This window comes from Misgurnus anguillicaudatus, chromosome 23 (genome assembly GCF_027580225.2).
Source record: "Misgurnus anguillicaudatus chromosome 23, ASM2758022v2, whole genome shotgun sequence".
Taxonomy (NCBI): domain Eukaryota; kingdom Metazoa; phylum Chordata; class Actinopteri; order Cypriniformes; family Cobitidae; genus Misgurnus; species Misgurnus anguillicaudatus.
In genome coordinates, this window is record NC_073359.2 from 32,552,082 (window position 1) to 32,572,151 (window position 20,070).

General features: G+C 35.3%; 2 protein-coding genes and 1 long non-coding RNA gene across 8 annotated transcripts in view; 1 reads left to right on the top strand and 2 right to left on the bottom strand.

Annotated features, from left to right (window-relative positions):
• Positions 1-10,990, bottom strand: part of LOC141359373 (uncharacterized) — a 23,140-nt gene extending 12,150 nt beyond the window's left edge. Inside the window, exons 1-4 of one of the 2 annotated variants that reach the window (XM_073861712.1) lie at positions 10,637-10,988; positions 9,859-10,155; positions 9,613-9,767; positions 6,854-7,806 (exon numbers count right to left, since the gene is read on the bottom strand). In XM_073861712.1, coding sequence (XP_073717813.1) covers positions 9,646-9,767; positions 9,859-10,155; positions 10,637-10,931 — 714 coding nt within the window. In that variant the 5' untranslated portion in view covers positions 10,932-10,988 and the 3' untranslated portion in view covers positions 6,854-7,806; positions 9,613-9,645. Of the gene's footprint in view, positions 1-6,853; positions 7,807-9,612; positions 9,768-9,858; positions 10,156-10,636 lie in introns of those variants that run through there. The other variant, XM_073861713.1, reaches the window with a different exon arrangement.
• On the bottom strand, positions 424-19,575 carry LOC141359374 (uncharacterized). 5 transcript variants are annotated; one of them, XM_073861718.1, is made up of 6 exons: positions 19,343-19,575; positions 18,787-18,980; positions 17,092-17,200; positions 15,696-15,798; positions 14,959-15,264; positions 424-844 (listed from the first exon to the last, which is right to left on the bottom strand). In XM_073861718.1, exons 4-6 carry the CDS (start codon positions 15,736-15,738, stop codon positions 492-494), a joined length of 702 nt encoding a protein of 233 aa, XP_073717819.1. In that variant the 5' UTR covers positions 15,739-15,798; positions 17,092-17,200; positions 18,787-18,980; positions 19,343-19,575; the 3' UTR covers positions 424-491. The 5 variants fall into 5 exon arrangements, with proteins under 5 accessions (XP_073717819.1, XP_073717816.1, XP_073717818.1 ...); XM_073861715.1 differs by lacking the exon at positions 14,959-15,264 and adding an exon at positions 1,256-1,561 and having other exon boundaries at positions 469-844; positions 19,343-19,561; XM_073861717.1 differs by lacking the exons at positions 14,959-15,264; positions 17,092-17,200; positions 18,787-18,980 and adding an exon at positions 1,256-1,561 and having other exon boundaries at positions 469-844; positions 15,696-15,811; positions 19,343-19,561.
• LOC141359375 (uncharacterized) lies at positions 4,125-5,803 on the top strand. The gene is made up of 3 exons (XR_012365834.1): positions 4,125-4,697; positions 4,869-5,424; positions 5,643-5,803. It is a non-coding gene; the product is annotated as an uncharacterized lncRNA (long non-coding RNA).
• Positions 19,576-20,070: the final 495 nt, after the last annotated feature.

The following is a 20,070-nucleotide window of genomic DNA, read 5'->3' on the forward strand; positions in this document are numbered from 1 at the left end:
AATAATAATAATAATAATAATAATAATAAATAATAATGGCGTATCATTTTTTGTCTTTAAAAAATAAAAAAAATCGAGAATCGAATCGATTCGTGACCTTAGAATCGAAAATGTCATTGAATCGAGGATTTGGAGAATCGTGACACCCCTAATTGCAATGCATTACTTTTAAAAGTAACTTTCCCCAACACTGGTGGTACACGGAAAAAGACGAGTTAGGTCTCGAGGAGGTTATGTTTGTATGTGATACAGTTTACAAAAATTAACCAACATTTACCAAGCTTTGCAACCCTACTCAGAAAAAGAGAAATGAGAAACACCACAGACAGCAAAATATGGAAAGCTGACATAAGCATTTTTTTTGCTTGTAGTAGTCAGAAACACAAATTAAATGAGCTGTGCATTTAATGTGGGGAAGTAAAAACATTTATCAGATGATTTTATTCAAAGATACATGCACATGAAACTGAATCTGTTTTTTACATTGAAAATCATGAGCTATACTCATCACAGACAGTAATATTGAATCTCTTATGTATAGTATGCATGCTGCCGATGATGTGTACTTGATAAAGTCCAGACTGTGCCGCTCCGATGTTTCTGATGGTGAGATCTCCTTTCTGATGATCCACATGTAGTTTGGGTACGATTCTTTTTTTCGCAATATCATTTATAAAAAAGATATGGGCTGCTCTGTTAATTTGAGCTAAGACAGTTTTTTCACGTTCATAAAGCCACAGTATCTTCTCATCTCTCTGTATTTCAGTAAGACCAGTGTGTAGAGTAACAGAATCTCCCTCCATCACTGAAATTTGTTTCACTCCTCCTGTACCACCAAACACACCTGCAGACGAAATGGATATTTTAATTCAAAATGTATTTTTTTATTATTAATGTGAATGGTTACCATTCTGACAGAATGTTTGGGACTGTCAAAATCTGTTATTATTGTACAAAAAAACAAGAACATTTCTCCTTGGGTTTCATAGAAAACCTAATGTTTTTTTATCGTTGGGGTTAACAGTGCATGACTGGGTAAGATGACACATACACTTTGTGTATGTCACGAGTCTCCAGCTCATGTTAGGGATTTTTCTTTTTATATAAATAATAAGGAAATTGTTCAACTATCATACAGCATGTTAACAGAAAATGAATATGCAAAGCCATACGAAAGCAGAATCTTGGCTTTCAGTTGACGACAAAAATAAAACAAGTTGTCAAGAGTATGGAAATAAATAAATAAAATACTCACTAACACTGAATGTTTTTGTTGTGGTCTTCTCTCCAGTGATCTCTAGTTTATAAACTCCAGTGTGTTCAGATCTGATGTCAGTGATGGTGAGATCTCCGGTCTGATTGTTTAGCTTCAGTCTGTCTCTGAATCTCACATCAGCTCCATCCAATGAGATTGTATCAGCTGCTCTGTTAATAACAGCTATGAGAACCTGATCATGTCCAAACATCCACTCGATAACAACATCCATCTGTATCTCAGTCACGCCAGCGTGTAAAGTAACTGAATCTCCTTCATTTACTAACACTGTACCACTAAACACACCTGCAGACAGAGAAAGTAAGAGATTAAACCTTGAACACATTTGTACTAGTATAATTCAAACTTAAAGTGGGTTATATGTGCGATTTAAAATGCTCCACCTTTTAAAGTACTTGGATAATCTACACCAATGCCATAAGACTGTACATTACACAGCAATAATTATAATAAATAATATAGACAGACAAACAGATATAAACAACTAAACTGAATCATTGCTGTGAACAGTGCTTGAAAAAGCTAAATGACAATAACTCATCTGTGTTTTGATACAGAAACTTTGTAGCCTTCTTTCACTTCCTGTTTAAAATGAACTCCTTAAGCTTACATGTAAATGTAATAAATTATCCTAAATTCTATTTACTGATCTAAATTTTCAAAATCTTTACAATTAATTTATAGAAAGTGAAACTGAAAGTCATCTTACCATTCACTATAAAAGAAAAAACAATTAAACCAATGGTCATCATCTTGTTGCAGTGTTAAGAAAAGACGGTCCTTTTGTTGTGTCCACTTTCATTACCACTGTAGCATCTGAAAAAAAAAGAACTCGTGACATGGTGGTATTTAAATAAGGGAAGATTTAAAATTGTTTCAGATTCGAATCAGTGGTTCAGAGTCTTTTCTTTTCTTTATCAAGTGTTTGATCATTAATGTGTATTAATATGTCCAATCCAGTTAACTTTAAAACAATGTTCAATTTTTTCATTATAAATCGTTGTAATTCAGCCTAAAACATCTTTGTATGTATATAATGGAAAAATTAATGGGAAATGGTTTCCTTGACAAAAACAAGTAATCGATAATTAATGTAAACCCTTCTAATGCTGCGTTTACACCAGTCGCGGTAGAGGCATCAAGCGTGAGTGATTTCAATGTTAAGTCAATGTGAAGATGAGCATCTGGAGGTCTTGCGGCGCGAATGAGGCGTTTAGCGCAGCGTCTAGTTCGCGCGAATGGGGCGAATTGAGCGTCTGGTCCGGTACGCGCGAATGGTGTTTTTTGTGCATTTTGCATTTGACGGCAATTTGCGGCTGATGCCCGAGTTAAAAAAATTGAGCTTTAGCGGATTTTCATGCCGCGTTAACCAATCAGGAGTCTGCTTGCTGCTGTGGTGGCAGCCCCGCCCGGAGTCACTCATTCAACATGAAGGAACCCTTGATATTGTTCGTAAGCAGTCACCCGGATCTATACGACACAAGTTCTTATTTCTATAGAGACAGGAATAAAAAGGTCCTCGCTTGGAAGAGTGTCAGTGAGGCCTTTGGGCAACCTGGTAAGTTGTAAATACACATTTCACTTTTGAGTCACGTGACGTTTATCGACCCACAGCGTTTATTTCCCCCCTATAGTAAGGTTACCAAATACAAACTGGTAACTTTCTTGATAAATGCACAATCAACATCAGTCATCTTGCAAACAGACAACCGCATAGCACTTGCCCCTCCCACAAGAAGCGGATTTTGCCTCTGATGCGCGTCAAATAATAAAAACACCTCAACAGTCAAATGTTTGCTTTTTCCATGTGTCTACTTCGCTCTAGATGCGCGAATGTAGACGTGATTTTGACGCCTCAAACGCGGTTGGTGTAAACGCAGTATAACACGTTTAACTGGGTATATGTAATCTTTTAAAAGGCTGTTTCAATCAAGTGGGCTTCATTAAATTTTCGAAATGTTTTGAAAAGTTGTATCTTTCTAATAAAAGAACTAGATTTGATTTTTTAAAGATGCATTGTGTAATTTTTAAAAGGATCTCTTGACAGAAATGCAAAATAATATACAAAACCATATGATCAGGGGTGTACAAAGATCTTTTATAATGAACCGTTATGTTTTTATTACCTTAGAATGAGATATTTTTATCTACATACACCGCGGGTCCCCTACATGGAAGTCGCCATTTTGTGCCGCCATGTCTTCATGAAAAACATTGATACACAAAACATGTAGCCAATTATATAACGAATTTAACGATCTCTGTGTAACTTATCTGTGTTTGGACTCATGCTGCGCTGCAAGAACTGACAGAGAGATGAGATCCTGCAGTGCAGCATAAAGTCAGTGACGCGGCTGACGTACGACGCGGCTGACTGCTATTTGTTCCGCCCCAGCTTCTTTTATTTTTCTTTTGTTTTGTGTGCCTGAGCTTCGTTTACAGTCTGGGGAGACGCACGCTATAAGTTTGAAAAAAAAACATGGCAAACATGTCTGAACAGGGCAGCCACGTCACTACAGTCACGTGACTTCACGCTCGAACCAGACAATGCTGAATAAAGTCGTAATTCTTGCTATTTTTGGACCAAAATGTATTTTCAATGCTTTAACACACTCTAACTGACCCACTGATGTCACATGGACTACTTTGATGATGTTCTTATTACCTTTCTGGACATGGAAAAACCGTACATAGATTTTCAATTTTCAACCACAAAATGTACGCTTTTAAATATACAAAAACTGCTATCTCAAACATGGAGAGGCTTCTTAAATTCCTTTTAAGTTTCCAACTTGGAATATTTCCCATAAGTTCCCATAGAAAGTTTCCAGATATGTACCGTCCCTTTTGCAACCCCCTAGAATTGTGACATCTTGTAGTAACTTGGCATTACATTAGCAATTAATCTAAAACCCTTTTCACACACAGATTACGGAAAAAACACGGAAAATGCATCCCTGGATTTGTCTTTGGATTGTCTGATTTTGCTTCATTCACACTGCCAATGATTTTGACACACAGTGTTTTGTCACAGTGGATTTGAAACCAGGTCTCTCACAGCAAAGGCGTGTGTCTTATCCACTGTGCCATCACCACCACCCACTTTTGGAGTTCACGCCCCCATTTTGGACAACAGCACCAGTTCCTCATTTGCAACAAGTCGACTCTTTAACCACTAGGGCCACAGCTGCACCACATACAGTAAGTTTATGCTACATAGCCCTCCCTTCTTGACATCCCATCAACTCGTTTGTTCATTAAGTCAGAGCATTTCAATGACTGTGCGTGACTATATAACACTTAAGTACTTAAATCTATGAAATGTTGAAAGTGATTCACACATTTTTCATTCTGTGTCGAGTGTTGAAGAAAATGTTTCTCATTTGTGTTTATCTCTTTTTGTGCTTTTGTGGTCTGACTGGTAAGTTATACACATTTTAAGAGTTATAAAGATAATGTTTATGTTTTTTATTTTATAGTTTAACTCAAAGATGTAAGATTGAATGAATGTCTGTAATCTCATATAATATAATATTTATCTTAATGTTCTGTTAAAGAAGATCTGGAAGTTAAATTGTGTTTCTCTTCTTAGATGATCTTATTACTGTGAAACTTTAATTCTGTCATCAATAAAGAAATTAAAATGGACTTTGGCTTGATGAGTGAAAATATTCAAATGTCTGAATTCACGGAACTTTGCGTGTGTCCTCTTCATCAATGCTGTTGTTTTAAGTCTTTAAAAATTCGATTTCTCAATATATACAAGGTCCAAAATACGTTTTGTCAAGTTAATTTGTTTCTCTTTGTATTTTCAGGTGTGTTTGGTGATGAAGTGAAGTCAATGTCAGTGATTGAGGGAGATTCTCTTACTCTACAAAGTAATATTACTAAACTACAGCGAGATGATCTGATATTGTGGAAGTTTGGACTTAACAAGACTCTTATAGCAAGAATCAATGGAGTGGCAAAAGATATCTTAATATTTGATGATGTTCTTGATGGGATATTCAGAGACAGACTGCAGGTGAATAATCAGACTGGAGATCTCATCATCACAAACATCACAACTCAACACACTGGAGAGTATAAAATAATCATCAGCGGCAAACAGAAGACCTCATATCATGTTTTTAATGTTATTGTCTATGGTGAGTGAAGTTTTGTCATTTTCACTGTCGAATGCTTGTTACACATTTATTTTACTATGAATCTTCAAGGATAATCAGATAAGACTTTAATCTGAATTTATGCCGCATTTATAAAGGATAATTTAGGTAAACGCTTGTATTAAGAGATGAATGTTTGTGTTTGACAGAGAGTGTGAGTATATGATATACATACACACATTATATTTCTTTGGTCTTAGAGTCCTCCAGACACTCCCTCATTCTTATCGGTTGTGCTTTTGGATGTCTGATGATTTTGGCTTTAGTTCTGATCTGCTGCATCTGCAGGAAACGAAAAAACACAGAACAGCGGGGCAAGTGAAAACTACTGCTAATATAACTGTAATATAATGAATTAATGTCTGATATAAACCAATAATGTACTTTCATGTGTCTATTATATAATTGTTGAGATCATTCATTCAAACATAAATTTTAAAACACACTGAAACATATTGTTAAAATATCATATACTAATATCTTAATTTTATATAATTGTATATCATGTTTGTTTTGTTCAGACAGCTTCAGTGATGGATGATGTGGTGTATGCAGGAGTCGTAAGTCAAGATGATTGACTGTGATCAAAGACAGAGACAACAGACACAAACTGATAAAGACTGATGAAGACATCTGACCTCTTAAACCTCCACATGAGGAAAATTTTGATTTTATTACAACACTGATTAATATAACATGAACTACTGATGGACATCAACCTGATCTCACAAATTTCCGTGGCATAGTCAGGATGGCAGGATTACTTTTATCAATGCTTTGTTTAAAGTAAGGCACTGCCCCAGAAAAATGTGTATAAATGCAATGTAGTCAGAATTGGTGACTGCAGCTCCCTATATACTCTGATGTGAAGATCACTTTCGCCAATAAAGACTACTGCTCGAGGAAATCCAAGTCTCCTGGTCTTCACTAAAAAGATTTACAACACAGCTCATACTGTAACAGAACAAGTTTGTTACATTCAACCAATAAAATTCATTTTATAAATAATTCATTAATTATAACACATTTAACAGTGAATTTTTAAATTATTTAAGCAGTATGTGACATACGCTACACATGTAAAGCATATGACCTCGAGATTAAACATCAATTGGGGAAATGAAATCACGATGTTGATTGACTTCAAAGACAGACACTACAGACACAAACTGATGAAGACTGATGAAGATGTCTGACCTCTCAAACCTCCACATGAAGATTTTATTACAACTCTGATCAATATAACATCAACTATGGACAGATCAAACTTTCTGAATCATTTTAAATTACAGCCATCTGGTGGTGAAGAGATAAAGTTCACTTTACAAACACCTGCAGCTGCTTGTGACTTAAGTAGCAAGTTCATTACATTTAAACAAAGTTATTCATAAATGATAACACATTTCACATTTCACATTTTTGTGTATTTTTCTTTAATGATTTAAGCAGATGGCACAGTGTAGTACACATTTGGACATTGGGATAGAAACAAATGACCTAAAAGATTAAACATGAATTTAAATAAATCAGGAAAATTAAATAAACTGGCAAAAAAAATGAATGAAGCTCACAGATAAGTCATTTCTAAAACATAACAAAATATGACAGTTTTCAGTTTGATTTCATTTATACATTAATTACATTGAATTAAGGAACAAAATTTACTAAATATAACAATTAAAGTCAACTTCATAAGGTTTTCAGTGTGCGCTTCTCTGATCTTCATTTCTTAAGTGAGCTTTTACGATATGCTTACATCACATGACATTTACTGTATTTACCCATTAAAATCTTATGGGTTACTTTTTGTAATTATTGCTAATTTTGGTTTTGAATTAAGCAGCTTTAAAAATATATATGTTTTGTGAAAAGCATATTAAAGTGCATTTAACTGGATGTGCTTTTTGGAGTTTTTTTTTTAAAAAAAGGCGCAACATAAAAGCCATGACTCTCACACAGTGTCGTAGTCGAAACCACCTAAACCGAGACCAAAACAAGACCCAGACATTGAGGGGTTGAGACGAGACAAGAACGAGACCAAAGACAGTTGAGCGCAAAACCATTAAAAATTATGTAATTACATTTTGGATATTGTGGGCATTTGTATTAAATTTGTTGACAGATTTCTTTTTGAACAATCCCTCATTTATCTATGCACAACAGTAATAAAAAAAGATTTTACTTTCATTTGTAATGACTTGTATTCCTTTTTTATATTTAATATTATATCAGGGTTATATTTTACAGAATGTTCTTTACATTATGTAGGATGATTTTATGTAGAAAATAGTCAATCACATAAAAATGACTTAAGGTTGGTGGTGTTGTGTGTCAAAGTCAATTCATCTCGCTGGTTCTGTATATCTGCAAGAAAGTAAAGAGATCGAATCAAATGTGTTATGAAAATGTCTACTTGTTGAAATGTGATGTTAATTGTCAAATAAAGATGTATTAAAGAAAGTTTTAGCTTCATGTGGTGAGTGTTTAAATAGCCTCTTTCACACAGTAATTCTGGTAAATTACCATGAATTTACCAGAATGAATTTACCAGTAAATACAAAAATGTGCTGTTCACACACGCAGTGGCGTTCCGTTATTTTACCAGTAAGACATCATTCACACATCAGTATCAAAATACCGGTAAATTCATTGAGAAAGCGGAAGTACCTGTAGCACGCGGCGAGCTCAGTGTTGTATTTGTAAACAATCCACGTCGTTCATAACCACGGTCCGTATTTTGTGGTTTTCACGTCTGTGGTAAACACGCGAAGAAGTTGCTCATGACCAAACAACATTGAATGAGACGACTTCAAACCGAAAATGCATTTTTAACAACAGTACTGTTTGCACTTTAGGCTTCACAGAGGGCATGCTAAGGACGTCGGCAATTCGGCGGTAAGCTGTTTTAAACAACTTGTGTGAAAACGTCAGTAAACACTGCGGGGTTAAACGCGTCATCTGTATTAAAACGCTATGATTGGCCCAAAGCTGTCAGCACGGTCTGACGTCGTCCGTTCTAAATGCCGGTAATCCTATAATTTTCGTTCACACACAGCGCTTACCGGTAAATTACTGGTAATCTTACAACCTGTCTTACTGGTAAATTGGGAGCACTGATTTACCGGAAAGGTTCTGTTCACACATGACATGTTAACGGCAATTTACCAGTAAACTACCAGTAAAGACTGTATGTGTGAAAGGGACTATTGTCTGTGTACTAGGTTTGCCCAGCACTCCCATGACTAATTCATAGGAGAATATAGAACGACCCCCGGTTGGTTGTTGTGATATTTGTCCTGCCCCTCCGTCACTGTGATTGGACCGCCGAGTGAGAAGTGACATTGACGAGCTGAGCATTTCACCCAAAGTTTAACATTTTTCATTGTGGCGCTTCCATTGGAAACAATGGCCACCAGCGTAAATGCATTGGTGTGCACGCCTCCTCAGAAGAAGGGGAGAGTGGGGGCGAAAGTACAATTTTTCAGAAAAACTTAATTTTAAAAGATAATGTTATAGACATTATAGACAGTTATAGACATTTAGTTGGGTAACAACAACCCAGAATATGGTTATTTATAACCTAACAGTTGGGTTTGTCCATATTTGACCCGCACTAAACTTACACTTGAAGAGTTTCGTTGCAAAACAAGATAACTCCGTTTTTTTTTAAATTTTCAGAATTTTTTGGTTGTGCATTCCAATTAATATAAATTCATCTGCAGTTGGTTTGTTTTGATTTAAACCTTCATAACTTAAAAATACAGCTAAGTAGCACCATAAAACAAAATAATAACATGATAACATAACAATAAACATGTTTTGACAAAAATGTTAAAAAATGGATTTATCTCGTTTTGCTACGAAATTCTTCACTTATAATCAAACAGCATGAATTAATCTGAAAATCGAAGAACAATAGCAATCATTTAATGTTGCACATTACTGTATTTGTAAAACACAACCTTCCTATACATTTCCAATATTCAAAAGATAAAACAGGTTGTGAAGAAATATATTTTGATTTTGAAACTAATACCTGAATCAACGTACATGCAATGCAATGCACACTGAACAAGATCATAAAAGTCTTTGCATCTTATTGAAATCTAAAAAAAATCAAACCATCACAAACACAAAATGTCGAAAAAAAATGTAGTAGAGAAAACTTACCAAATTGTAATTTTATGCATTTATGTTATTTTATCAATTCATGCACTTGTGCAGTGGCAAAAAAATTAGCACCATCAACAACATCACCACCGACAGTACTATAGCAGCCCATATAACTACTAAGAGTACTGTATTCCACTGACCATATTCTTGTTCTGTAATGATGAAAAAAGACAGTCATCATTTTAACTGAATCTGATCTTCATCAGATGGCGAGAATAAAGAGACACATTTTCAGCCACTTACCAGAGACAACAACATAAAATTTCTTTAGTAAAGTATGTCTGCTTGTTTTCATCTCCAGGTGATAAACTCCAGCGTGATGAGTTTTGATGTTTGTGACGGTGAGATCTCCAGTCTGAATATCTACTTGAAGTCGGTCTCTGAATCTCTCATCGTGTGCTAATTCGGTCTGGCCTGTTTCCTTAAGATGAGCTATTAAAATGTCTTCATATTTCCACAATAGTTGTTTATATGTCTGTGTACCAACACCAGCATGAAGAGTGATCGGCTTTCCCTCAGAGTACACTTTCTTTTGTACACCTGTACATGTTTGACAATTGTGCATAAACAATGATTCAATGTATAAAAACATGGGCACATGAAGCTTGAAATAAAAAAGACTATAAAAATAAATCAAACTGAATTTGTCACAATCGTCTCTGTTATTGGATACTGGATTTGATTAAATTTAATGGAATCTGTCAGCATATGAAGAGTTTCGTTGCAAAACGAAATAAATCCATTTTTTAAAATTTTTGTCAAAACATGTTTATTATTATGTTATGTTATTATTTAGTTTTATGGTGCTACTTAGCTGTATTTTATAAGTTATGAAGGTTTAAATCAAAACAAACCAACTGCAGTTGCATTGAAATTAATTGGAAACGAGATTTCTGAACAATTAAAAAAAACGGTGGTTATCTCGTTTCGCAACGAAACTCTTCATATGTTCTTTAAAGATCACCCAACAATACTGATCGGTGTAAAATAATAGTATTATTTAAAGACATTGGTTACTCACCACTGACGGTAAGAATAAACATCTTGTGTAAGGTGTATCTGATGCAGTTTATCTCAAGATTATAAAGTCCCGCCTCTGATGATTTGATGTTTGTGATGGTGAGATCTCCAGTCTGATTGTTCAGCTTCAGTCTGTCTCCGAATCTCCCATCAGCATCATATATGGAGAAGATACTGGCTTTTCCATCTATGTCAGCTATGACCGTATCAGAGATCCACCACATCACATGATCGCTATGTACATCAGTAAGATCAGTGTGTAGAGTAACAGAATCTCCTTTCTTTATTAATATCATCTTAACTCCATCTACATAAAAAATACATAATTCATTACAACATCATCATGGAAAACACATGTGGTATTGTTTGTTAATGCAAAAAGTCTGCACTGTTAACCCAGATATTGCCTTAACTTAAAGGAATAGTCTACTCATTTTCAATATTAAAATATGTTATTACCTTAACTAAGAATTGTTGATACATCCCTCTATCATCTGTGTGCGTGCACGTAAGCGCTGGAGCGCGCTGCGACGCTTCGATAGCATTTAGCTTAGCCTCATTCATTCAATGGTACCATTTAGAGATAAAGTTAGAAGTGACCAAACACTAGAGCCCGACCGATGTGCGTTTTTTCGGGCCGATGCCGATACAGATATTAGGGAGTAAAAAAAGACTGATAACGATATATCGGCCGATATTCTTTATGTGTATATTATAGTTCAGTATGTACTACAGTATATTATACTACAGTACTGTACATAGAATACACTATATACTTTAACATAATATACTGTATATGAATAAATACAATGCAATGCAATGATCACTCACAAATGTGGTGATCACTCACAAATGTGGTGATCCAACACTTATATTGATGTGACAAAGATATGTACTATAGGCAAGAAGTTAACAATAAACTTTATTATCCAAAATTTGTTGGATATCAGTGCACTAAACAGTAAACTTGACTTATTATAAATAACTTTAAAACACAAAGAGAACAAAAGACATAAAACTTGCATCATTTGCAGTTTTGACGAGAATAACGAAATAAAGAGAAACTTATGAAGTCATTGATTAATATTAGCTTTACAGTAAGTTGTGTTCTTCACAAATTAGTTAGCCACTCACAGTTACGAAGACAATGCTTGACGGAGCACATACTAATGTACGCTATGTTTAATGTTGTGCACAACGTTTTTATAACACAAACCCAGGGTTCCGTGCAAACTTTAGACTTTTATAAAAATAAAGCGTCTTCGCTCTGCCTCTTTTATTTAGCAAGGGTGTAGAGTTGCGCGAGCTTATTGAATCAATTGCTCTGAAATTAGCATGTTAACTAACAACACAAGCAGCAGTAATCTCATATAGTGATATATAAGTGCACGGCTGCGCGTAGTTTAAACGTGTCACTTCTCCGTCTCGCGTCATTTCTCCCGCTTGCGTTTTAACTCGCAAGTCGACAAAGAGACGGATTAAAAACACCAAATGTAAGCGGGAATGCGTCTCTCTTGTCCATTTATAATCCAATCGACCAAAGCGCGTCTTAATACCAGGTGTAACAATGTTGTTTAGAAGACACTGCGTGACTGCAGCCACCTGAACTGAGAGACTGAAGAGACTGAAGTGAAGTGAAGGGGGTGGGGGATTGGCTGGTGTCACTACAGTGAGTGATCTGGGTCACCATTAGCAACCAGTATGGCGGACTCTGCTGGACAAACAAGTACTTACATCTTTCAAATGCATTTAATGTGTTCTGTAACAAACGTTCATATCGGCGCATATCTGCGGCTTATACGCCGATACAGATATATCTGCGACATGCTCATATCGGCCGATAAAATCGGCAAAACGATAAATCGGTCGGGCTCTACCAAACACATCAACGTTTTTCCTATTTAAGACGAGTAGTTATACGAGCAAGTTTGGTGGTACAAAATAAAACGTAGCGCTTTTCTAAGTGGATTTAAAAGAGGAACTATATTTTATGGCGTGATAGCACTTTTGGGAATACTTCGACTCGGCGCAGTGACACCCTCCCTCTCCCATTATGAGAGTGAGAAGAGGAGTCGAAGTACTCCCAAAAGTGCTATTACGCCATAAAATATAGTTCCTCTTTTAAATCCACTTAGAAAAGCTCTACATTTTATTTTGTACCACCAAACTTGCTCGTATAACTACTCATCTTAAATAGGAAAAACGTTGATGTGTTTGGTCACTTCTAACTTTATCTCTAAATGGTACCATTGAATGAATGGGGCTAAACTAAATGCTATCGAAGCGTCGCAGCGTGCTCCAGCGCTTACGTGTACGCACACAGATGATAGGGGGATGTATCAACAATTCTTAGTTAAGGTAATAACATGGTTTAATATTGAAAATGAGTAGACTATTCCTTTAAACAATGAAGTAAACATCAATTAATAATTGTATGTTACATATACTTCTTTATTGTAGTTCATTTAACTTTTAAGTGTATAAAATGCATTAAACTAAAACATTCAAGTGAAATTAACTTAAAATGATCAATACATTTTGTAAGGAATACCCATGATACTTTGATGAGTTTCTGCTTTTTCGCAAAATAAGAACTGATAATAAAAGAACTTTAATTGCTTAAATATTTGTTAATAAAATGTCATATCAAGGTTTAAGCTTTTATATTATTAACGTTGTTTTGCCGTCTATTAAAATTTTGTAAAGTCATTGTTCAGGTTATCAGTTTTTACTTATACGAACCCTGGTATTTTGTTATAATGTGGTTTATAACACTAAAAGTAACTTGGTTAACTAAATGGAGATGTTGGACAGAGCAATTGATATTACAAATTATTTCAAGTTAAATCAAATTAAAATTAAGTTTACTGAACTTGCTGAATTAAGTTGGAATTGCTTAAATTTTTAATGTACTCTTGTTTTAGTTCACATTACTTTCCATAAATTTTTTTAAAGGGGATATATTATGAAAATTTGAGTTTTTCCATGTTTAAGTGCTATAATTAGGTCCCCAGTACTTCTATCAACATAAAAAATGTGAAAAAGATCAACCCAGTAACTTAGATTTGGTAAACCGTTCTCTGCAAGGATGTGAAAACATAGGTCATTAAAATTTGGCACCTCTTGTGATGTTAGAAGGGGGCACAAATAATTGACAGCACAATTTCAACAGATCCCCATTATGGTGATCAGTGTTTGCATAAGGCCACTTGCTTTTAGGAGGACACACCCAAAAACGGCACACATTTGCTCACACCTACAAAGTGGCAATTTTAACATGCTATAATAAATTATCCATACGGTCATTTTGAGCTAAAACTTCACATACGTTCTCTGGAGACACCAAAGATTTATTTGACATCTTTAAAAAGTCTTGTGACATGCCCTCTTTAAGTAAATTTCACTTTTCTGAGTTTACACTGTTTAGTGGGAAGTGAGAAAACACTACAGACAGCAGAAATAACATAAGCAGGTTTTTGCTTGTAGTCGTAAAAATACAATAAGCTGTGCATTTAATTTTGCACCTCCATTTATCAGATGATTTAAATGACACATGATTACGTATGCAGGTAATTTAATGTGATATTCTTACACTGAAAGAAACAAGCTACTCATATTGAATCTCTTATGTATAGTATGCATGCCGCTGATGATGTGTACTTGATAAAGTCCAGACTGTGCTGCTCCGATGTTTCTGATGGTGAGATCTCCTTTCTGATGATCCACATGTAGTTTGGGTAATATTCTTTTTTTAGCAAAATGTGGGTTTATAAAAAAGATATGGGCTGGTCTGTTAATTTGAGCTAAGACTGTATTTTCACGTTCATAAAGCCACAATATCTTCTCATCTCTCTGTATTTCAGTAATATCAGTGTGTAGAGTAACAGAATCTCCCTCCATCACTGACACTTGTTTTACTCCTCCTGTACTGCCAAACACACCTGCAGAAGCAAATAGATATTTTAATTCAAAATGTATTTTTTAATTATTATGTGAATGGTTAGCATTCTGACAGAAAGTTTGGGACTGACAAACTCGGTTTTTATTGTACGAAAAATTGCATCACTGCATGAGTGGGAATAAGTTGTGTACAATTTGTGTGTCACAAGTCTTCAGCTCATGTTTCTTTTTTTTAAAAGGCATAGTGGTAAAAAGTCATGTTAATAAAAAGGAACTATCACATGTTCACAGAAACTGAAAATGCAAAGCCACACAAAAGCAGAATCTGGGCTTTCAGTTAATGACAAAAATGAAAACAAGTTTTCAAGAGTATGGAAAGAATCAATGTGCGAAATGTTAAAATAAAATGCTTGAGATACTCACTGACACTGAATGTTTTTGTTGTGGTCTTCTCTCCAGTGATCTCTAGTTTATAAACTCCAGTGTGTTCAGATCTGATGTCAGTGATGGTGAGATCTCCGGTCTGATTGTTTAGCTTCAGTCTGTCTCTGAATCTCACATCATCTCCATCCAATGCAATTGTATCAGCTGCTCTGTTGATAACAGCTATGAGAACCTGATCATGTCCAAACATCCACTCGATAACAACATCCATCTGTATCTCAGTCACGCCAGTGTGTAAAGTAACTGAATCTCCTTCATTTACTGTCACTGTATCACTAAACACACCTGCAGACACAGAGAGAGTAAACCTTGAACACATTTGTATTAGTATCATTCAAACTTAAAGTGGGTTATGTGTGCGATTTAAAATGCTCCACCTTTTAAAGTACTTGGATAATCTACACCAATGCCATAAGACTGTACATTACACAGCAATAATTATAATAAATAATATATAGACAGACAAACAGATATAAACAACTAAACTGAATCATTGCCGCGAACACCGCAAACTGAATGACAATAATCTCATCTGAATTTTTCTGTGTTTTGAAGGTACTCTGTTGTTACAAATAGGCACGCTGTAAATTCTGTTTAATTAAGCGGTACATTGCGGGTCATAATATAAAGTGTTACCATCATAAATTCTCTTTACTGATCCAAATTCTTAAAATCTTTAAAATTAAATTATAGAAAGTGAAACAAAGTCATCTTACCATTCACTACAAGAGAAAAAACTATTAAACCAACAGTCATCATGTTGTTGCAGTGTTAAGAAAGACAGTCTGCTTATTGTGTCCACTTTTATTACCACTGTATCTGAAAAAAAGAACTTGTGACATGATGGTATTTAAATAAGGGAAGATTAAAAAATTGTTTCAGATTCGAATCAGTGGTTCAGAGTCTTCCTTTTCTTTATCAAGTGTTTGATAATTAATGTGTATTAATATGTCCAATCCAGTTAACTGTAAAACAATGTTCCATTTTTTCATTATAAATTGTTGTAATTCAGCCTAAAACATCTTTGTATGTATACAATGGAAAAATTAATGGGAAATGGTTTCCTTGACAAAAACAAGTAATCGATAATCAATGTAAACCCTTCTAATGCTGCCATTTTGAGTTAATCATTCTGAAAGTGCAGTTTCTAAGCTTTCCAACGATGTGTAACACATGGAAACAGTGGCGAAGCCAGAAATGTTTAAGTGGGTGGGCCTTTATAAAACAGGGTGGGCAAAGCATAGAATGTACATAAACTGGGGGCGTGCACAACAAAGTTTTTACGCCCGTGGTGGGCGTATGTTTTTTTTCCCAATGGAAGCATGGCGTTTTTCAAAACAGCCAGCAGCTGTCCATTTATTGAAAAAGCTCAGCTCGTCAATGTAAGTTCTCACACGGCCGTTTAATCACAGTGGACGAAGGGCGGGACAAATATCACAACAACCAACCGGCTCACAGCTCAAGTATCACAGCAACCAAAGCGCTCGGCTGAAAAAACAGCTGGTATTTGGCGTCCTCCAGGCGTTTTCAGCCCCGTTTAAAAACGTTGGTGTGCACGCTACCTAAGCCAAAATTATAAACAACTTATAAATAACCAACAGTAGCTTGTCTACAGTATATGGGCAGGTGGGGTTGTGCCTGTTTTATACAGTCTATGGGCAGTGCCACACCAAATTATTAATCCACTTGAAAACACAGAACTCAATATAAACTGAATTAGTAAAGGAAATAGTTTTTACGTTATTTACGTTACGTGAACATAGTTCCGAACCATGATTTGTCATTCCTCGTCAGCAAAATGCATGACATGAAAGCGTCATAGGATACGACAGATTCAACAGGTAACGTTAGTGATTTGATTTTACTAAAGAACTCGTTTGAGAGATTGTTATTTAATGAGAAAATGGCCATCAAACAACATGGCGCAATCCAAATTTCATGTGTTGTCATTTAAGTGTAAATTTTATTCCAGCAACATTAAATCATACAGCCTATGACACAACACAGAGTCTTCCCCCTTAAATAGTTGACTGGAGTAACTTAATACTCTTGACTATAAACTGTAAATAGCAATGACACCACTATAAACATTACGAAAATGTCTGAACTCACCTTTAGATGTCCTACTGTATTAGTCTGTATGAGACGGGGCTTCTGGTTAAAGATGGAGAAAGTCTCGATCATAATAACAAAGTCCAATATCTTTGATCATAATATGTCCCTTTGCGCAAAGAAAAGCAGAAATACATTTCTCAGACGCGCATTTATCATCGATGAGCGTAACGTTACATGTTTTTTATACAGTATGTGGTGAAGAACAGTCTTTGACACAGCATGACGTCATTATCAAAGTAATAAGTGCTCGTTTCATTTTGACGACGTTTGAAAAGATGTCCTCAGTAATCCAAAATTTCCATGAGTGATGTATAGTCTCTGTCTCCAAAAGTAAACAGACAACAGCAGATGTCATCATGGAAAGGCTGTTAAACGCGATGATTTGCGACTCGCTATTTTCAAATTCAGTTCAATCGCGCATAGGCGGAACTAAACAATGACTGACGAATCATATTCAACGTTTCATGTTGACAAGCGTGTGCACCAATAGGGTAAAAGAAAACTGCGAAACTGCCTGAACATGCAAACTTGCACTTATATTTTATATTTTAATTATATTTATAATTTTATTACATATATGAAATTATAGTGTGATAAGACGTCTATTCGTAGTACTATTATTTATTTTTGATAAATTATTTACACATTTGTCTGGAAAATCGCCTTCTGATTGGATGGGCCACAACTCAAAGTGGGCGGGCCCAGGCCCGGCCAGGCCCACCCGTAGCTTCGCCACTGCATGGAAATCTGATAAGATGTGGAGAAGTTGTAGCCATTTGAATATAGGAATTCAGAAAAACTCAAACCGAGAAAATCGAGAGAAAAGGGACTCTTCTTGCCAGCTGGGGGAGACAATAGGGCTCATTTACATCTCATTTAGCTAAACCATACCCCCTGTAAAGCCGTTTTGAGATACAGATGTTCATATGTAATATTTTATGACAGAAGTCCAAATGAAACAGGGCTCCAGACTACGTTTTTTCACTAGTAGCACCAGGGACGTGCACAGGAATTTTTAGGGGCAGTTGCTCTATCCTAAAAAAAGGGCACCCCCCTGAAAAAAAACTTACGGCCTATATGAAGGACTGAGAATAACAGGGTCTTTATTAAAATCACCAAACATGTTTGCCTAATGCCTACAAAAAAAATAGTAGCCTAGGCTGCTTGTCTGCAAGCTATGATAGCAAGCTGCTATCTGTCTAATTATTTAAGCTAACATGGCAAACTCAGCCTGGATTTATGAAGATTTTAACAGAGGTGGAAAGAGTAGCCAATAACTTTACTTAAGTAAAAGTACAAGTGAGTTAAGAAATAATTACTCAAGAAGAAGTAAAAAGTATGCAATGAAAATAATACTCAAGCGAGTTGCTAGATACTCATGTAACAGGCACTTATAAACTAGAAAGAAATAATGCCATTCTAAGGAACTTTTCAAAAGAGAAGATACCAAAATAATTTACTTAGAACATTAGCCGGCATTTATTAAACATTAATTATCCAAAAGCATGACTTTGTTTCTCTTTTGTTTCTTTTTGTAATGTCCTTTTAGTAGTGAAAATCAATATTTATCTTAATTTTCACTTTCCACACAAAATGAGAAATAAACAAAAAAATTAAATAACCTCAGAGGCTCTGATGAAATACACCCCCCCCCCCAAAAAAAAAAAAATAAATAAACCAAAGTCCATTTACCCAGGTAGTATGCTTTTTTCCTTAATGTGTGGTGAGATCTCCGCTTATCTGTATGACGTAAAGAATAATGATGAATAGAAGCAGTCCGTATTGAAGGCAAGATGATCCAATCCCTCTGCACTTCTGCCTCGTGTGTCCAGTGACAAACCTGTCCAATGGAACTCTCTCTTTCTAATCATGCATAAAAAACCAACCTGCAGAGCAGGGCGATATTCAATTACTTTCAATAACTACCAGATCTGGGAATATAACTCTCATTGCTTAATTTTAGTAGCTTAAATTCTTTTTTTTTTTTACTACACAGATGAAACTCGAGCACTAACATACCAAGCAGTAACAAAACTTCAACATAGCATGTTTAACTCTGATTGGTTTTTTTCATATGCAATACACATCAATACATATTCACACAATGCATTACCAACCGAATTAACAGCAAGAAATAAAATGTAGAAAAATTAAGATAACTTTGCTTTCTTGATTCAGCAAACACATCTACCACGTTATGCCTGATAGTAACACAAGAGACTAAACACGTGAAAAAAAAAACACTCACCAGAGAAAAGGAATACAAGAAAATAATATCCTTGTTCCAACCTCAACCCTTTATTCTCTGCTTTTTTTCTTAGAAATAGGTTTGGTGAAAATAGGTTTTCTTTAACTAGTTCTTTAGTGTTATTTAACACTTATTTTCACTCAGTTTGTAAAAATCAAAGCATGGCTTCAGCTCACTATGTTCCATGTGTTTTTGTCTCTTCTTCTCTCTAAAAATCTGTGTAGCTGTTTTTCCCTTATGCAGCGCCACCACTGCCATCTACTGGACAAATATAGCATAGAAAGAGAATGTAACTACAAGTAACCAAAAAATACTTCAATACAATATAGTATTAAACTAGAAATAACCTAATCTTGTTTGTAGGCTATTTTCGAGTGGGTTACACTCATGAAAAAATAAATCTAGGTATACATACATGCACGCGCACACACACCCACAAAACAGTGCTCTCCATAAGTATCAGAACAGTAAAGACAACATTTTTCTTTTTGCTGTGGAGACCAGATATTGGTAAGATAAATATCAGTATGTCAGAAGTTTAGAATGTCACATTTTATTAATCTTTGTCTATGTTTCTACACATACATGCTTTAACAACAAAGAACAACAGCATTAAATGCTGACTTATGTGTTGTACCCAGATGCACACAAGTGAATCAAACTGATCCTACACATTTTATGCTTTTCATGTGTAAACAATCAGGACACAGCTCAGTGCCCATAAAAAA